The sequence below is a fragment of the Ranitomeya variabilis genome, chromosome 2, assembly GCF_051348905.1.
Source record: "Ranitomeya variabilis isolate aRanVar5 chromosome 2, aRanVar5.hap1, whole genome shotgun sequence".
Classification (NCBI taxonomy): Eukaryota; Metazoa; Chordata; class Amphibia; order Anura; family Dendrobatidae; genus Ranitomeya; species Ranitomeya variabilis.
In genome coordinates, this window is record NC_135233.1 from 548,527,383 (window position 1) to 548,548,466 (window position 21,084).

General features: G+C 42.1%; 1 protein-coding gene across 2 annotated transcripts in view; it reads left to right on the plus strand.

The window, feature by feature from the left end:
- Positions 1 to 18,711, plus strand: part of NECAB2 (N-terminal EF-hand calcium binding protein 2) — a 414,952-nt gene extending 396,241 nt beyond the window's left edge. The window contains exons 9-13 of one of the 2 annotated variants that reach the window (XM_077288176.1): positions 9,306 to 9,362; positions 11,529 to 11,641; positions 13,060 to 13,137; positions 14,016 to 14,107; positions 15,565 to 15,712. In XM_077288176.1, the coding sequence (XP_077144291.1) occupies positions 9,306 to 9,362; positions 11,529 to 11,641; positions 13,060 to 13,137; positions 14,016 to 14,107; positions 15,565 to 15,608 (384 nt within the window). In that variant the 3' untranslated portion in view covers positions 15,609 to 15,712. Of the gene's footprint in view, positions 1 to 9,305; positions 9,363 to 11,528; positions 11,642 to 13,059; positions 13,138 to 14,015; positions 14,108 to 15,564; positions 15,713 to 17,540 lie in introns of those variants that run through there. The other variant, XM_077288177.1, reaches the window with a different exon arrangement.
- The last annotated feature ends 2,373 nt before the right edge of the window (positions 18,712 to 21,084 follow it).

Consider the following 21,084-nt stretch of genomic DNA (forward strand, 5'->3'; position numbering starts at 1 on the left):
TCCTCTAATGGTACAATATCTGCTCGCTGTCATCTGCTGCCTATCATCCTGCAACAATTCCTTTAAATTATATAACAGTGCTTGCTGAATGTTTGCTAAATTAATTTGTTGCATTGTATTCAATACTTACTGCTGTACATCCATGCTGGGGTCACAGGAGATACTATCTGGTGCAAGGCGTTAAAGCATATGGTTGTAGCCAGGCCCAATGCCTTTGATCATGTAACCTCCCCTGGTGTGTTGGCCAATTGCTAATTTATCCCAAATAAGGTCCCACAATCCCTCTCACCTGATCCTCTACTTAGTCCTATAAATTTAGTAACATTCTAGGGGGGGGCACGCGTCTCCCAGCAGCAAAGGATCACAGCAGTTAAAGTATCGTGAAGTGCAGTTATTTCAATGGCAGTTAGCCATGGCAGGAGTCAGGACTCCACACTATGTATCTGTCTCTTTTGGGTATGTCTGCTGAGTAAGCACTTCTTATTACTTGGATCTAGCTTTTGTATTAACCCATCTTACTCCTTCACCAAGTTTAAATATTCCCTTAGTGTTTGCTCCACTAATCCTCTCTCTCCTTCGCTATCCACAAACCCCAGCACCCTCTAACCAAATAATCATCTCCCCTTCCCTCTTACCTACCCACCTGTCCTCCTCTGCTGAGCTGCTCCTCAACCTCAAATCTGTCCTAATAAAAAATAAAACAAGCCAGCCACTCTCCTTCTCCCACCTGCTCTCCCTTTCTCTGCTTCTCACTGCTGGCAACATATCTCCCAACCCTGGACCCCCACAGCTCATACCTCCCATTACTACCCCCTCCTACTGCTCCCTATCTAATATGAACTACCGCAATCTTTCCAACTTAAAACCCGTGCCACTGACACCCACCCCCCTGCTCCCTCTCTCTGGAGCACTCTGGAATGCCCACTCAATCTGCAATAAGCTTCTTGTGATTCATGACCTTTTTCTCTTTCACAAGCTTGCCTTCCTTGGCCTCACAGAAACATGGCTAACACCCTCTGACACTGCCTCCCCTGCTGCGCTGTGTTACGGTGGCCTCCATTTCACCCACACCCCTTGCCCCGGCTACACACGTGGTGGAGGAGTGGGTCTTCTCCTTTCTTCAAACTGCACCTTTAACCCAATCCCACCTCTACCCTCCCTAATTCTCCCCTCTTTTGAAGTCCACTCTGTCCGCATCTACTCTCCCTCCAACCTCCAAGTGGCCATCATATACCGACCTCCGGGCTCGGCCACTGCCTTTATTGACCAATTCTCCACCTGGCTCCTTCACTTTCTCTCTGCTGACATTCCCACCATCATCATGGGTGACTTCAACATCCCCACTGGTACCCTTCAGTCAACAGCCTCCAAACTTCTGTCCCTTACTTCATCTTTTGGACTTACTCAGTGGTCCTCCGCAGGCACCCACACAGACGGACACACACTAGACCTGGTCTTCACCTGTCTCTGCTCTCTATCTAACTTCACCACCTCCCCTCTCCCTCTTTCCGACCACCATCTGCTCACTTTCTCATCCCTGTCCTCCTCACTGATCACCCATGTCCAGCAACCTTCTCACCCCTGCAGAAACCTTGCACCCCTAGACACCCACACACACTGACTCTATCCTACCACTGACATCCATATGCTCACTCCACGACACAGACAGTGCCACTGCTTTCTACAATGCCACTCTCGCATCAGCTATTGACATGGTTGCCCCTCTCGTTCATGGCAGAGTGCAACGTATCAATAGACAACCCTGACACAATAACACCACTAAAAAGCTCCGGCAAGTGTCCAGGATTGCAGAGCAGCATTGGAAGAAAACACATTCGCAAGACGACTTCACTGCATTCAAACAGGCAACACTCGCTTTTAAATCTGCTCTCACCTCTGCTAAACAGGCCTACTTCACAACCCCCGTATCTTCCCTATCTCCCAACCTGAGCAATGCCTGCGAGTAGTTTCCCCATACAAGAGGCATCTTGAAGCTGTCATCACCAACAAAGGCTTTTGCATGAAGTATTTAATAAATTTCAGTATGTGTGTTCAATACTTTTTCCCTGTCATTTCTCGTTATTATTCATAACTTAATTTATGGACATCTATGGTTTGATTTCTTTGCCTGTGTGGATTGGATGGGTTGTTACCGACATCTGTTGAGAAAATTGGAGACGTATTCAATACTTACTTCACCTGCTGTATATAACCATAGACCATAGAGTCAGAGGAATGTTCCAATATTAATTCAATGTCAGAGAATTATTTCTTATGCAGTTCAATAACATAAGAACAGAAAGCTTTATTTACGGTAGTTAGTGAATGTTGATTAAATTTTATGTCATGCCTCGATTTTGTAACCCACACAACCTTACGTTACATGATGCGCTACTACTGTAACTTAGCTGCACTGCATTTCAAAAGTGTGAGAGATATCTCCTCTCTCATTGTATCATACTGCTACTTTGTGTATCCCTCATTTAGTGTATCTCAGCTTGGTTTCTATGTGCAGGAACAAGCCCACAAGGAATTATTGTAAACAGGGGCATTAGAGTCTTATGGGCCCTCTCTATTTAATATACAAAACTAAAAAAAAACACGTTTCCTTTGCCTTCTTCTTTCAATGAGCCATGACTACAGATGGGCAAACCCGAACAGTGATGCTCAGAATCCATACCGAACACATATTGTTCGGGCACGGACTTCACCAGGAAGTCCGTGTTACTGTTCTGATTTGGCACCCTACATCTACATGACAGCGATAGAAACACTGGCGACTCTGATTGGCGGTAAGATCATTACCATCTGTCAGAGTGCTGTAGTTCTCACACTTTCAGTTGACAGCATGAACCCCCAGCTGTGTAAAAAGTTTACCCCGGTCACTGATGTTGGTTGATGGCACTACTACTCCCATCAGCCTACGCCTGCTGCCGCTAATAAACGTGAGAGCAGGCGGCGGCCAATGGGAGTATTCATCAGCCTGGGCTGTAAGTAAATTTAAAATTGAAAAAATGATATGGGTTTCCCTGTATTTTTGGTAACCAACAAGGCAAAACTAACAGCTGTGTCCTGCAACCCTCAGCTGTAAGCTATAACAAGGCTGGTTACCAAGAATAGAGGGGTCCCTATGCCATTTTTTTAATTATTTAAATAAATAATTTAAAAAAACATTGTGAGCTCCCTCCATTTTTGACAACCATCCAAGCTGCAGCAGACAGCTTGTGGCTAGTATTCTCAGGTTGGTAAGGGACCGTGGATATTGGTAACCCCAGCCTACAAATAGCAGCCCGCTGCTGTCCCAGAAAAATCGAATCTATTAGATGCGCCAATTCTGGTGCTTTGCCCGGCTCTTCCCACTTGTCTGTGGTGGTGACAAGTGGGGTTCATGTTTGTGGGGTTAATGTCACCTTTGTATTGTCCTATGACATCATGCCTACGGCTTAGTAATGGAGAGGTGTCTATAAGATGAGGTCGCTGCGGGCTGCTATTTTTTAGGGGGGCCACTATCCATGGCCCATTACCAGCCTGAGAATGCCAACCCCCAGCTGACGTCACCGCTGTGATCTGCTTTCACTTTACGGCGGCACTCAGTCAGAGCGGGAAGCAGACTACAAGGGACCTGACGGACACCGGAATGTGAGTATGTACTGTTTGTTTTTTTTAACTTTTACGATGGTAACCAGGGTAAACATCGGGTTACTAAGCGCGGCCCTGCGCTTAGTAACCCGATGTTTACCCTGGTTACCCGGGGCCTTCGGCATCGTTGGTCGCTGGAGAGCTGTCTGTGTGACAGCTCTCCAGCGACCACACAATGACTTTCCAACGATCACGGCCAGGTCGTATCGCTGGTCGTGATCGTTGGAACGTTGCAGAGTGTGACAGTACCCTTACTCTTCAACCAGGGTCAGAAGAACTTATGAAAAATCAAGATTTTCATCCAGAAAACTCAGCCAATTTTCATCCGTATGGTCATCTGTGTCTCATCCATATGTCCGTTATTTACAGCCGTGTGTCCGTATTTTACGTCCATGTGAAATAACATTTATGTCAACATGTACATGATCAAATACAGTTTCCTAGGTTCACAATAGCAATGTACACGTTCAAATGAGATGCTATGTAGATTATCCGTATAAGACCCTTTTTTTTTTTTTGCATTTCCATAGACTTGAAAGATGAGTCCCATCTGCTTCTTTTCTTTTCATGGAGAATATATAGTACACCGCACACTCTAAGTATATAAGATGCAATAGTGACAATTTATTAATGACATGAACAAATATGTGTTTGAAAGCGACCAGAAGTAATTATGACGTTTCGGCTCTACCAGAGCCTTAATCGTACAATCGCTTTATTGTGCAAAGAGTAGAGGATAGAGATCCTTGAAGGTTCGCGATACAAACTTTAAACGTTATGCTACTGTGTACGTTATGCTGCAGGTGAATGCCCTGATGTAGGGTCTGGAAATGTATATCTGTAAGCGGCGCCCCCGCGCCCTGCTGCTTCAGGGAGCGGGAGGGTGCCTGTATGACCTCCCTACAATGCCTAGGCATGCTCCTGATGAGGCAGCTGATGGTCTACTGAGGGATCTCCTCCCAGACCTGGACTAAAGCATCCGGCAAATCCTGGACAGTCTGTGGTGCAATGTTACGTTGATGGATGGTGTGAGACATGATGTCCCAAATGTGTTCAATTCAATCAGATTTAGGTCTGGGGAACGGGCGGGCCAGTCCATATCTTCAATGCCTTCATCTTGCAGGAACTGCTGACATACTCCAGCCACATGAGGTCTGGCATTATCCTGCATTTGGAGGAACCCAGGGCCAACCGCACGAACATATGGTCTCACAAGGGGTCTGAGGATCTCATCTCGGTACGTAATGGCAGTCAGGCTACCTCTGGCGAGCACATGGAGGGCTGTGCAGCCCTCCAAAGAAATGCCACCCCACGCCATTACTGACCCACTGCCATACTGGTCATGCTGAAGGATGTTGCAGGCAGCAGATCGCTCTCCACGGCATCTCCAGACTCTGTCATGTCTGTCACATGTGCTCATTGTGAACCTGCTTTCATTTGTGAAGAGCACAGGGCGCCAGTGGCAAATTTGCCAATCCTGGTGTTCTGTGGCAAATGCCAAGCGTCCTGCACGATGTTGGGCTGTGAGCACAACCCCCATCTGTGGACGTCGGGCACTCAGACCATCCTCATGGATTCTATTTCTAACAGTTTGTGCAGACACATGCACATTTGTGGCCTGCTGGAGGTCATTTTGCAGGGCTCTGGCAGTGCTCCTCCTGTTCCTCCTTGCACAAAGGCTGAGGTAGCAGTCCTACTGCTGGGTTGTTGCCCTCCTACCCCCCCATGTCTCCTGGTGTACTGGCATGTCTCCTGGTAGCGCCCCCAGACTCTGGACACTACGCTGACAGACACAGCAAACCTTCTTGCCACAGCTCTCATTGATGTGCCATCCTGGATGAGCTGCACTAGCTGAGCCACTTGTGTGGGTTGTAGAGTCCATCTCATGCTACCACGAGTGTGAAAGCACAACCAACATTCAAAAGTGACCAAAACATCAGCCAGAAAGCATTGGTACTGAGATGTGGTCTGTGGTCCACACCTGCAGAACCACTCTTTTATTGACGGTGTCTTGATAATTTCCAATAATTTCCATCTGTTGTCTATTCCATTTGCACAACAGCATGTGAAATTGATTGTCAAACAGTGTTTCTTCCTAAGTGGACAGTTTGATTTCACAGAAGTTTGATTTACTTGGAGTTATATTGTGTTGTTTAAGTATTCCTTTTATTTTTTTGAGCCGTGTGTGTATGTATGTATATATATATATATATATATATATATATATATATATATATTATACTGTACGTACATATATATATATATATATATATATATATATATATATATATATATATAAGAAAGACGGGACGCTTTTGCATTTTTTGCTGCATTTTAAGAAAATTTTAAAGCTGATATTCAGGGTACCGTCACACAGTGCCATTTTCATCACTACAACGGCACGATTCGTGACGTTGCAGCGTCGTATAAGTATCGCTCCAGCGTCGTATACTGCGGTCACACGTTGCAATACACAGCGCTGGAGCGATAATTTCATGACGTATTTGCGATGTAGAAGCCGTTGGTTACTGTGCGCACATCGTATACAACCTGTGTCACACAATGCAATCATGCCGCCACAGCGGGACACTAGACGACGAAAGAAAGTTTCAAACGATCTGCTACGACGTACGATTCTCAGCGGGGATCCGGATCGCAGTAGCGTGTCAGACACAGCGATATCGTAAATGCATCGCTGGAACGTCACGAATCGTGCCGTTGTAGCGATCAAAATTGCACTGTGTGACGGTACCCTCACTGTACCAGCAAATTAATGAGATTTCAGAAATTTCATGCACAAGTTTTTTTTATTCCTGACAATTTGAGAACTGCAGTCTTCAGCATGCTCATACATTCTTCCGCTGTTTTTGTAGAGCTTTTCCACCCATAGAATACAACTAAAAAAAAAAAAATGCTTTTGATGAAGAAAACTAACTTTATTAAACATGTACTGGAGATAAAACACACCCAAAAACATTGCAAAAAAATACTTAAAAAAAAACGCAAACAGGCGTTAAGATTGCAGCATTTTTACTGCCTATAGAGCAGATTTTGGCTGCAGAAAAAAAGGCAGCTGCATTTGAACATAGCCTTAGGCTCCATATTTGCATCTGTAGTAAAGCTAAAAAAAAAACTCCTAGATCTGTTTTTTTGCAGTTAAAGTACTGTAAATTCTTAAATGCAACTGTGTTATGGCTGTATGAAACTGGTTTGCAAATGCATGCTTGATGGAGGGCAATTCCATCCTTACCATGTGCAACAGTGCAGAATATAAACCCAAATAATTCCATTATTCTAAATATTTGTACAAAAAGGTATTGGTAAAATCTTCACTATTTACTCTGATTTGTATCTCCACAGAAGTAGTGATGGGCAAACCCCTGGATGTTAGGGTCAGGCAGGCTCAGCCAAACATTTAAAAATAGTTGGTTTCAGGTATCCGAACACCATTCATATGACGGGGGGGTGGGGGGTGGGAAACATCTGCACGACAGCGCCGCAAACACTGCGTCAGATTGGAAGTAAAATCATCACCACCGGTCAGGGAGCTGCAGTTCCCACGCTGTCAGATTAAAAGTTTATCGCCGGTCACAGAGGCATCAGTTGATGTGAGTACTATTCCCATCAGCCTACGCCTGCTGTTGCTGATAACAGCTAGAGCATGCACTGCTGATGGGAGTACTCATCAGCTGGCACCTGCTCTATTTATAAAGTAAAAAAAATGTAATGTCTGTTCTATTTTTGATAATTAGCGCTGGCAAAACTGACAGCTGCGGGCTGTAACCCTCAGCTGGCAGCTTTATCATGGCTGTCAAGAATAGAGCGGTCCCCATGTGTTTTGTAAAGTTATCCAAATAAATAATTTATAAAATGGCATGGGGTCCCACCTATTTTTGAGAACCAGCCAGGCTAAAGCTGGGGGCCAGTATTCTCAGGCTGGTAAAGGGCTATTGTTATTGCCCCCCAGCCTAAAAATAGCAGCCTGCAGCTGCCCCAGAAAAGCTGCATCTATTAGATGCACCAATTCTTGTGCTTTGCCCAACTCTTCCTACTTGCCCTGTGGCGGTGGCAAGTGGGGTAATATTTGTGGGGTTGATGTCACCTTTTTATTTTCAGATGACATTAAACCCAGAGTTTAATAATGGAGAGGGGTCTATAAGATACCTTTCCATTACTAACCCCATAGTCATTTTGTAAATAAAAAACAACCAGAATAAAGTCCTTTATTTGAAATAAAAATCCATACCGTTTTAAATATTTATTTAAAAATAACAGTTATACTCACTTTACGCCCACTCCATTGAATCCTTTGTCACCTGTAGAAAAAATTGTAAAATAATAAAACAACAAAAATACTCCCTGTAAAATAGGAAAAATAATAAACAACCTTATCCCTCACCCTTCCAAAGTGAAGATGTCTCTTCAATGGCTGGCAGTGGGCTCTATGACATCACTGCAAGTCAGTGAAGCTGCGCTCGAAGCGTCACATTCTCCTGTGGTTTGTAGCCTGGATGCATCATGGCACCATCTAGGTTGTAAACCACATATCGCGGAGACGGTTTACGGCATGGGACATCTTCACTTCGGAGGGGGGAGGGATATGGTTGTTTATTATTTTTCTTTTTTTTTTTTTTACAGTGGACAAGCACTTCAATGGAATGGGCACAAGGTGAGTATGACTGCTTTTTTATTTAAATAAAGGAGTCAGTTTATTTCTTTCAATAAAGGATTTTATTCTGGCTGTGTCAATCTAACTATGGCGTTAGTAATGGAGAGGCATCTTAGAGATGCTTCTCCATTACTAACCTGTGGGCTTGATGTCAGTGGCCATAAAACAGCTGACATCAACCCAACCACTATTACCCCACTTGTCACCACCGACAGGGCCAGTGGGAAGAGTATGGCATGGCAAAGTGCCAGAATTGGTGCATCCAATAGATGCTCCTTTTCTGAAATGGTTGTGGACTGCTATTTTTAGGCTGGAGGGGGCCAATATCCATGGCTCTTTTCCAGCCTGAGAATACCAGCCCCAGTTGTCTGCTTTAGCTCGGCTGTTTGTCAAAAATGTGGGGAATCTGCAACGTTTTTGAAATTATTTATTTAAATAATTTAAAATGCGGTTTGGGACCTCTCTATTTTTGATAATCAGCTATGATAAAGCTGATAGTTGACAGTCAAAAATTGAACAGACCCCACTTAATTTGTTTTCTTTATTTATAGCGCAGGCGCCAGCTGATGAATACTCCTGTTATCAGCGACAGCAGGAATAGACTGATGAGAGTAGTACTCTCTCATCAGCCCCATGCCTGTGCCTGGAGGTAAACTTTTTACCGCCGGTCATAGCTGTTGGCTCACCACAGCTCTCTGAACGGCTGTAATGATCTTACCACTGATTAGAGTCGCTTGTGTTTTTTATGCTGTCATGCACATGACAGCGTGGAAAACACTCAATGTTCGAGGTGCCGAACCCAAACAGTAACACTGATTTCTTGGAGAAGTCAGTGTTCGGGGTCCGTGTACGAACAGTAGGTGTTCGGTATGGACCCCAAAGTTTACAGCTTGGATTTGCCCATCACTACACAGAAGTAATGTTTAGGCTTTCTTCATAAATGGCTTGTCCTGTGTAATATACACCCCAGTCTCCTTACTCTGCCTTTGCTTTTCAGACACTCTCCTTTGATTTGCACCAGAGACTCTCTGACAATGAGAATACTTCTTCAGCGGTGAGTATACAGTAGGATATGACATTACGAATGTTCTGATGGATCTTTAATCCCATTTCCTTCTCAGTAAGATGTAGACTAATGTATTATTGCACACTTGTCCTGATATAATTTGCAGAAATTCACTCCAAGGCTGGAAATGCGCTAGGTCTGCTCTGACATTTTGGTGAGATGAAGATGTCACATGCAGTTTTTTTATGTATTGCAGTTCATCTCTTAAGATGTATTCTGCCTGCAGCACTTGCTCTATTCTCTACCTCTGACGAGGAATGACATGAGACATTTAAACAACTTGCTACCTTCCTGAGTATATCTTTGGTCTTAACGTGTTAGTTGTATATTCATTTCATGCTTAAAACTGTAACCTTGAAAAAGTTAGTAAATCTTCTATAAACCTCCTACATGTAATTGTCCTAATGTCAGTGCTTAAATGGATTGTGACATCATATAATGACCTCCTGTCCAAATGAGGTTTGCGTTACGTGTATTTTTTTTAAAAAAAATTGCCAGTGATTTTTTTTTTTCATAGTACGAAAAAAAAAATTATATAATTTTCCTACAATTCTCCCACTAAACACTAGGGTTTCTGTAGGCTCATACTTCCTGTTTCAGGAACGGTTTTCAGCAGGCTCCTTATCAGAGGCAGGATTAGGCCTCTTTCACACGTCCAGATAATTCCGGTACCTGAGAAATCAGTACCGGAGTTATCCGTGTCCGTGTGCTCACGTAGCACATCAGTGTGGCACACGTGCAGCATCCGTGTGCCGCCTGAGGACCACATGGACCATGCAGGAGAGACAGCGCTACACTAAGCGCTGTCCCCCGTGTGGTGCTGAAGCCGGCATTCATCTCTTCTCCCCCGCAGGAGAGAAGAGATGAAAGATCAAGTTTTTGTTATTTTTTGTGAAAAATAAAGTTTGCTGGTGACCTCCCGCCTCCCATCCCCAGTGCGCCGCCCGGCCCCTTGCAGAGAAATACTCACCCAGCTCCTGCGATGTCTCCACTCTCCTCTCAGCGCTGGCCCTTTGTCCTGTGTGAGCGGTCACGTGGGACCGCTCATTACAGTGGTGAATATGCGCATATTCATATATGGAGGAGAGTGCACACTGTTTTCGTGTGCACGTGTGCAGGAAGTATTGCTGTACGTGCTGCCGGAGAAAAACGGACATGTCTCCGTGTTTTGCACACGGACACACGGTCCGTGAAAACACGGAGACATGTGCATAGACCCATTAATTTGAATGGGTCTACTTGTGTCAGTGTCTCCGGTACGTGAGAAAACTGTCACTACACGTACCGGAGACACTGACGTGTGAAAGAGGCCTTACAATGACAGGTAACACCTTTATCCACAACTGACACAGGATCCACTATTCACAGTAGGTGATATTGCAGGTGATCCTGCTCCACCTCCCTTCACAATGACCTTTGCACATGCTCATTAGACACATCGGTACAAAAAATAGGGTCAGTATTTGATCATTGTTGCTATACACGTTGTTTCCCGAACCAATAGGAAGTTAGTCTAAAAAAGGCGCCAGTGTTAAATAGCAAGATTTTTTTTAATTTTTAATATAGATTTTGACAAGTTAAAAATGACCAGAATTAAAAAAAAAAAATACGTGTAACACAAAAATCTGATTTAAACAATAGGTTATTTTCTGATGACTTAGTCCCTTTATAACAGAGTCCAGGATTGATAAGGAACATAAAGGGGGTTTCCAGGACATTTTACTTTATTTTTTTGTAAGAAAATAATACAGATTTCCATTTCGTTAATTGCATTTTACAAAATATGACCTTGGCTACACCTATCAACTCTTTAGAGAGGAAAGAACAAAAAATTGCTTAGTAAGGAGTAGAGAAGTTAAATCTAATCTATTGTAGTTCAAGTAAGAGTGTTAAAAATGTGCACCATATTTTTCAGACTATAAGACACACCAGACCATAAGACGCACCTATGTTGTAGATGAGGAAATTAGAAGAAAAAAAAAAAAGAAAAAAATGTTGTCAATTCTGTTCTAATATTCCCTATCTTAGTATATACCGGTAATATTTTTAATGTTTTTTTCCCATTTGAAAAAGCTCTAAATTTGCATCTATTCATATAGGACTGTTCCTCTGTACTGCTCCTAGCATTGCTAACCATCCTACGTGTTTCTTTAGTACCTTTACTTGGTGCGACAGGAAATGGAAGTTTCCCAGAAGTCTGTGGGCGAGTTTTGCAGCTCTCTGAAGCAATATCTAAAGAATGTATCAGGGCAAGGAGAATGCTTCCAGTGAGTGCACATGATCTACTTGGACGTGTGTGAGAGAATGGCATCATATTTTTGCAATAGTGAACCAGGTGGATGTATAAGCTTATATAGACATGATGGTAGTAACATATGACCCAAGAATTGTAGAAATTCAAAGACTGGACTAGAGAGAGACTTTACATATCATGCACCACACACTTATGCCCGGAACTAGAATAATGTGTTTTAGAGAGAAAATATATTCAATGTAAATTGAAATCAAGTAGAATATTATTAAATTTGCATGTCCTTGCGAATTCAAACTATTTGCAATTCAATTAACATGAATCTCCTAAAAAATGCCTGACTCGTTTTTACACATTAAAGAAGATTGCATCAGTAGTAGAAGACTGACATGACCTTAAGCGTGACGGTCTGCACCATAATGCCATATCACTTCACATGGTTTATAGCACAGCCTATCAGGAGGATCACATCGCCTGTAAAAAAGCCAAGTCAGGGAATGCAGCTGCCATTTATGTGTGATTTTAGGATAGTGAGGCTACATCAGAGCTCACAGCTTTGCAATAGAGATGGTAGAAAGGGAAGTCTCTAAAACATTACTTGCCTATTATTAAAAGTTGAACCCCGAGTGCCTTACTTCTGTGACCCATCCGTGATCAAACCATGATCACCTGTAATCAGTTAATTTGGAAGCAAATATTTTATCCTGCAGGACCATCAAATGGAAAATGAAGCATTGCACAATACACACTCAAATTAACGGTTTGTCTAAATAAAACATGGGAATGCTGGATCATCAAGAGGCTCTTAACCTTTACCCACTGTGTTTCAGCCAAAGAAGAGTATTTAAAATGGGATTTCTAAACATCCCCTGTAAATTAGATGCCAAGTATTACTCATTATTAGAGATGGGCAATTCGATTTGCAGTACTCCCAAGTCCATCGACTAGGTCAGTAGTCTCTGGCTGATGGCTCGTAGGCTCGTGAATCCTTTACTTTCCAGGATCCTCAGCATGGCATTTGATTAGCCAGGCTGGTGTGACGCCATCATTTTGGCATGATGCACAGATGACCTTGCATTAATCAAAAGACTTGCAAACCTCCCATCCAGTGGCTATAGACTACTGACCTGGTTGATGGACTGGAGTCCCCCGAATCCGCCCACCCAAATCTAGTCATCGTGTGCAGGACATACACATGAGAGATGCACCACAACAAAGTAAAAGAGATGATGTGACCATGATGTTGATTCGTTCCCCATCAATTCTCTTTATATCTAGCAGTACTCATGGAGAAAAGGGACTTTGTATAGATACACATAGCACATGAGGAAAGGGTCTCCATGAACTCCTAGAAGTAGCTGCATAAAACATTGAGTTGGGAAAAAATACTGTTTCAATATAATTTCTCTTGTCTTTTGTTTGTGCTTTCTTTAGTGTAACTGCTGTGCGGCTACCGGACACCAATATTTTTATTGTCTATGAGTTTTGGGAGGAACAGGAGGAGTGGAAGAGGTGAGTATGGAGATGTGATCAAGTGAAATATTAGACTTGTTATGTATCACATAGAAAAGTGTCTCTATGACCCTTCTGTTCATATTCTAAAACACTCCGGAACAGTAAAATTGAAGTCTGGTTGTGGTGTACAACAAGGAAACCTTTTGTGGCACATAAGATCCAGAGTGTTTGTGTAGACTTATGTTCCCAATCATGAAGATATGATCAGGAACATGAACTTATCCAGCCTTTCTTCCACTTAAAATAAATTCTCGTGCTGCAAATTTTGTTGCAGAAATTTCAGCTACTGAAAATCCATTCCATTCATATGAATGGGATCATCCTCAGTGAAAGGAACAGTTGCAGCGTGTGAATTTGACCCTAATGGTGCCCTAAAGTCTACTATATATGGTATATGTTAAATATCACAGTGGTGATTAGAAAAATAGTGATATTGGAGCAGTTATGTTTCTTAATTTCCCATCATTGAACGGAATCTCATTTATTTCAGGAAATTCAGTAGTGTTTACTCCAGCGATGTATTCTATGTAAGACCTGCTGCAGGAGCTTTTAGAAACAATTCATCTGAAATTAAAACAAATACCTGAAATTCGGGTCCTGGAAATTCTGGATGACGATCAAAAAGGCGTATTACCATCTAAAACTCTACAGAACATGCCATAGCTATATGATCTACGGAGGTCTAGTCAACGTGCTCTCCACATCACAACAATGACAGGACCGGGGTCCCTATAGCTCATTTACTGCACAGGATTGCTTCTGTTTAGGGGTCTGTGATGGAGCTGCAGTGATCAACCGGTCATTTTTTAATATTCAGTGGAAAGCAGTACATAATCAATGTCATTAAATTCCACTCATTATCTGTTTTTCTACAGGCATCTTCAGAGTGCACCCTGTAAAAAGTTCCAGCATGTAAAGGTGGATACACTGACCCAACCAGAATCCATCTCCACAATGTTTGTGCCAGGTAATTCCTGAGGCTGCCTCATACTTGCCCCCCCTCCCCCCAAATATAAGGTCCCCAAAAATGATGCCGGTGTAATATAGCCAATAGTGATGAGCGAATATACTCTTTAATCGAGATTTCCCGAGCACGCTCGGGTGTCCTCTGAGTATTTTTTAGTGCTTGGAGATTTAGTTTTCATTGCCTCAGCTGATGAGAGGTGCTTCTTCCACGTTGTTCTTGCTGATGTAGATGCCCAGCGTCCTGTGTTGTCTGGAGAGTCCCGGCTGCCCGTAGTAGCTGCACGCGGTGATAGCAATCCCTTCACATCGCTCTGATGTCCAGAGCAGAATGCAAATGGATCTTTGTATTGGATACTCTTATTCCAAAAGGACTAAACAGTGACTTTGAATTGTTTGGTTTTATGTAAGGATACTATTGGTCCTTTCTGCCATCTGCACATTCTCTCTATTGGAACTTTTTTCACTGCATCACGTGACTGGTGATGTCACGGCAGGTCCTGCTCTGTAATCACACATGTAGCAGATTGAACCCCTTCCCCTATATAAGGGTTAATTAGGGCATTAAGGACCATCCCTGATGAAGGAAAGCGCTTCTTTCCGAAACGCGTTGGATACTATTGGTCCTTTCTGCTATCTGCATGCTCACTCTATTGGAACTTCTTTCACTGCATCACGTGACTGGTGATGTCACGGCAGGTCCTGCTCTGTGATCACATACTGTGAGGAGATTGCTATCACCGCGTGCAGCCACTACTACGGGCAGCCGGGACTCTCCAGACAACACAGGACGCTGGTCATCTACATCAGCAAGAACAACGTGGAAGGAGCACCTCTCGTCTATCCACTATCAGAGTTCTGCTTAAGGTAACCAGTGGCGTACATGCATTGGATTTCCGACCCTGTTTAATCCGATTGCAGTACGCCTCATTACCCTCCTTTTTAGTGAAGCTTTGCTACTGGCCGGGGCCACTTCTTGCATCATGACTGTTATCACCAGTTTTTCCTTTTTGCATTCCCACAGTGGGGGATTAGTTTTCAGCTAAGCAAAGTTCATAGAAATACTCCTTTTGTGCTATTGTTTTTAAATAAGTGCGTGGCATTCAGTATCTTTGTCCTCTTTTAGCTGTTACACATTGCTACAGACAGATACAGCATTACTATAGTCCTTTTATATACAAATAAGGGGCTGCTGGTGACATTAACATCAATTCGGTTTAACTTACGGTGTTGTATAATTACCATACAAACTGTTGATTTTTTGCTTAGGAGTCTTTACTATACTTGGAATTTATTCTGGGAATAGTGCAAGCTTATATCTGTAGATTGTCTGTGTACAGGTTTATGTATTTATTGTTCTATTAAACTTACGTCCACTTTATCTTTGATCTCGTTGTGCGATATATATATTTTTTATATTACATTTTTTGACAAATAAGTGGTTATTGTCTAAATTCGCAGCAATACGAGACCTGTATACTCAGCGCCGCAGTAATTTTTTATAATCTCAAAAATATACAACCACTGGTAATCCCATTGCTGGGACCCCATAATTTCCAGAACATGTTTGACCATCGCTCTCAATGATCTCCTCTGAAACTGGAAATCGGGACTTCCCTTCTAGAGCTTATAGGTAGGATGCCCAAAAATCATATCCTGTAGATAGATGATCATTTTTATTTATTTTTCTCTTGTTTAGACTATGCCCTTCAAATAGACTTTTATTTTGTCACATGTTGAGTCCACAGTACTGAACATGACTATTACAGCTCCTCCTCAAAAACAGGTCTGCTGTAATGTATGTAATATAATGTAACAATGTGGTTTCTTCTTTTTGCCAGCTTACCAAATCACAGTTTACACCACTTTTAACTTCGATAGGTTCCAAAAAAACACAGGTCCATGAAGGTTAAACTTTATCCATCATGTTCTACATTCTCTGTTGGTAATTATGTATTACCTACAATGCTATTTGTTGAGAAAACTTGCTATTTATATTTACCGTATTTTTTGGACTATAAGACGCAGTGGACCATAAGACGCACCTAGGTTTTAGAGGAGGAAATTAGGAGAAAAAAAAATTGAAGCAAAAAAAATGGTCAATTCTGTACTGTTATATCCCCTATCCTAGTGTGCAGGGCCCCATCCTTAGCCTGGTATTATTGGCCCCATCATGGTCCTGGTTTGATTGGTCCCATCTCTATTCTGGTATAATTGTCCCCATCCCGTTCCTGGTATGATTGGCCCCATCCTTTTTTTTCTAATTGGCCCGATCCTGTTCCTGGATTGTTTGGTCCAATCCTTTTTCTTTTATAATTGGCCCCATCAGGAAAGATACAAAAAAAACCAACAAACATTACACTCACAAACACGGTGCTCCCTCACAGCATCCTACTTCGGTGCCAGCAGCTGGTTAATCCTTGTAAGCAGCACATGGCAGGGATGTCATGCACTGATCACAAGCAGAGCGAGCACCGCTGCCGGAATACTCACTGGGACCATTCATCTGAGATTGCGGTGAGTATCCATTCCTCTTCAGTAGCGCGCACTGCTGCTACCGGCGGACACGTGTGCTGATACTTAAGAGAAATGAATATTCTGAATATTTATTTCTCTTAAGTAAGTATCGGCGCACGTGTTACTCCGGCCGCAGCAGGAAGCCGCTGGCTGACACTCTGCGCTACTGAAGAGGAATGAATACTCACCGCGATCTCAGATGAACGGTCCCGCTGAGTATTCTGGCAGCTGTGCTCGCTCTGCTTGTGATCAGCGCATGACGTCCCTGCCATGCGCCGCTTACAAGCATTAATCAGCTGCTGGCATCGGAGCAGTACGCTGCGAGGGAGCGCCGTGTAGGTGAGTGTAATGTTTTTTTTGTTTTTTTTTATCTTTCCTGATGGGGCCATGGATACAAGGAACAGGATGGGGCCAATTATACCAGGGATGCCAGAAAAATGAATATGCATTGCCCTCCATGCCCATGAGCATGGAATGCAGTGCATATTCATTTCCCTTTAGCAGCGGGTACAGGAGTTAGCCGGAGCCGCCGGCTCTAGCCTCCTGTGACCCTATGTTCCACCGAAACCGCTCCCCCACCTCCCCACCACAGCCAGAGCCCATACATCCGGACTATAAGATGCACCCCCATTTTCCTCCGTATTTTGGGAGGAAAAAAGTGCGTCTTATAGTCCGAAAATATGGTAATTTTTACCAGAATTTTTTTTACTTCTTACAACAGATCTGTAGAACATGGATGTTAATGTTGAATGAAGACTTCTTCACTCACTATAATCCACTCTAAACCTAAGGGCTCTCTTCTTGCAAGTCTGCTGTAGGACCAAGTATAAAAAGTGTAAACCCTGAGTAGGCCTGAGATGTAAAACAAGAAATTAGTGGAAGCCTCCATTCATAAATATTTTTTGTTTCTTTTTTTCCAGCTGCCTGGTGTACCCTTGGTTGAGATTGACTGTGCCACGTGTGAAGTTGACCAGAGTCTGGTTTTGTCATCGTTGGCTCTTTGAGCATTGTGTCTCCATCTTACCAGGAGGCTTCAAAAACCTTTTAGTTGAGATGTGTCTCCTTCTGATGACTTTGTACCAAGTGCTGTCTTTTAAATCCACATGATTGGGAATGTATTTGCTTGTCAAAAAGGGAAACCTTGTTACTACCAATATTCCACATCCGCATTTTGAAATGCCTCAAAACATATTTAACCTAAGGACCTTTTGAGAAGCAAGAGAATCGAGGGAATATCTGGTGGCTAATAAAATAGGTCCGTAGCACTGATCTTCTCTCTTGTGCATGCATTATCAAACCTTTTGCATTTATTCATTACTAGTGATGAGCGAGTATACTCGTTGCTCGGGTGACCTCCGAGTATTTGTTAGTGTTCAGAGATTTAGTTTTCATTGCTGCAGCTGAATGATTTACAGCTATTAGCCTGCTTAAGTACATGTGGGGATTCCCTAGCAACCTGGCAACCCCCACATGTACTTAGGCTGGGTAGTAGCTGTAAATCATTCAGCTGCAGCGATAAAAACTAAATCTCCAAACACTAACAAATACTCGGAGGTCACCCGAGCGTGCTCCGGAAAACCTGAGCAACGAGTATACTCGCTCATCACTATTCATTACCATTGTTGTAGATAGTTTTGCCTTCCACAAGAAATCTTAGAGTTGAGAATATATTAAAAAGAAAAACAATCAAGCCAGCTGAAAATATCAGCTCCGTAAATTGATGATGTCTAATATTGCAAGTTTAAGACTGTTGTAGAAAATCTGTTTTAGTTCAGATTGTACCATCTATGGATCAGTGTTCTTCTGTTGTTCCACCAGTGTCATCCCATGATGTATGACTAGACTCACAGAGCTAATATAGCAGCTGGAACTAAGTAATGATGTTCTTTCTATCCAGGAATGATTAATATGCACAAACTTAATTTTTTTTTCTCCCAATGTCATGTTTAATATTCTATAATTCTGTGAACTGATCATTATTCATATAGGTTTTATTAGTACAATGCAAGTTGCTAGAAAAATGTTATTCCAAAGGAATTCTATACGATAGGATATGTAAAGCCAAAATACACAATAAAAGTCTTGACAATACTTTGGATTCCCTAATTTTTGCGATAAACTGTTGTTTTTTTTCAGTTTTTATTAAAATTATTGCTGTTCCTTTAAAAATCATTCATGGGACAGGAGATTGTTAATGGTCATGAAATAGTAACACCCAGATGTCTCAGCATCAGGAGAGTTGTTGCTTCATATTTGATCAACACCCTAACTTTGGATGGATGGGTTCACTCAAGGGCCTTACAACATTCAAGATGTGAGGTTAAGGGGAGGAGGGCTACTCTATCAGAATACATACATACAGTCCTGGCCGAAAGTGTTGGCGCCATTGAAATTGTTCCAGAAAATGAAGTACTTATCCCAGAGAGTGATTGCAATCACACATATTTTCTTATACACACGTTCATTTCCTTTGTGTGTATTGGAACAGCGCAAAAAAAGAGAAAACTATGCAAATTGGGCATAACTTCACATAAAACCCCCAAAATAGACTGGACAAAATTGTTGGAGCCTTTCCAAAATTGTGGTTAGACATCTTTGCTTCAAGAATGCGATGCTTATTCAAACTCACCTGTGTCAAGTAACAGATGTGGGCAATATGAAAATCACACCTGAAACCAGATAAAAAGGGGAGAAGTTGACTCAATCTTTGCATTGCGTGTGTGTGTGTGTGTGTGTGTGTGTGTGTGTGTGTGTGTGTGTGTGTGTGTGTGTGTGTGTGTAACACTAAGGATGGAAAACAAAAAGTGGAGAAGAGAACTGTTTGAGGACTTGAGAACCAAAATTATTGAAAACTATCAACAACCTCAAGGTTACAAGTCCATCTCCAGAAATCTTCCTTTTTCCACGGGGCACAATATAATCAAGAAGTTTAGCTATATTACCATAAGTTGTAATCTCCCTGGACATGGACAGCAGAGAAAAATTGGTGAAAGGTTGCAATGCATTATAGTCCGAATGGTGGATAAGCAGCCCCAATCAATTTCCTAAGAAATTCTTGCTGTCAAACAGGCAGTTTGACAAAAATTCCAGTTGATAAGTGTAAGGCGCTTGTTGATGGTTACAGCAAGCGATTGATTGCACACACTTTGGAATAAATAACTGCAAACAAATATTAAGTTGAGAGTGCCAGTTTAGGGATTTTGTGTGAAATGATGTTCAATTTGGCTTAAATAAAAGTGTGTAATGTATAATTGCAATAATTTTCTGGGAGAAAATACTTCAATTTCTGAAATAATTTCAAGGATGCAAACACTTTCATCTGTGACTGTAGTTCCCTTCTCCTATAACTTACTAATTGATAGCACTGGGGACTGAAACCAGATCATGGAAATTAACATTCCTTTAACCCCTTTCACGATTTTGAATTTTTTTTTCCTCCTCATCTTCTTCCAAGAGCCATGATCTTTTTTTATTTTTCCATCAATATAGCCATATTAGGGCTTGTTTTTTGGGGTACGAGTTGTACTTTTGAATGACCTAATTCATTTTATCATATGATGCACTGGAAAGTGTGTTAATTTTAAAAATATGCAATCCTACAAAAATTGTATCTACTTTGTTCACTATATGAGAAAACTGACCAGACAATAAGATTCCCCAAGTCAGTATGATGAGGCAGATACCAAACCTCTATACACACGTAGTCAGAATTGTTGGTACCCCTCGTTTAGTGACAGAAAAAAAACACAATTGTCACAGAAATAACTTGAATCTGACAAAAGTAATAAAAGATCTATGAAAACAAATGAAAGTCAGACATTGCTTTTCAACCATGCTTCCACACAATTGAAAAAAAAGAACTCATGAAATAGGTCTGGACAGAAATGATGGTACCCCTGAAAATAATGTGACAAAAGGGACCTGTTAAATTAAGGCATGTCCACTATCTAGCATCACAGGTGTCTACAATCTTGGAATCAGTGAGTGGGCCTGTATATAGGGCTAGAGATACTCACTGTGCTGTTTGGTGACATGGTGTGTATCACACTCAACATGGACCAGAGGAAGCGAAGGAAAGGGTTGTCTCAAGAAAATTAGAAAAAAAATTATAGACAAACATGTTAAAAAGGTAAAGGATATAAGACCATCTCCAAGCAGCTTGATGTTCCTGTGACTACAGTTGCACATATTATTCAGAAATTTAAGATCCATAGGACTGTAGCCAATCTACCTGGACGTGGCCACAGGACGATTGATGACAAATCAAAGAGACAGATAATACGAATGGTAACAAGAGCCCAGAAAAACTTATGAACAGATTACAGGTGAACGTCAAGCTCAATGAACATCAGTGTCAGATCGCACCATCCGTCATTGTATGAGCCAAAGTGGACTTCATGGGAGACTACCAAGGAGGACACCATTTTTGAAAGAAAATAAAAAATAATCAAAAAAGCCAGACTG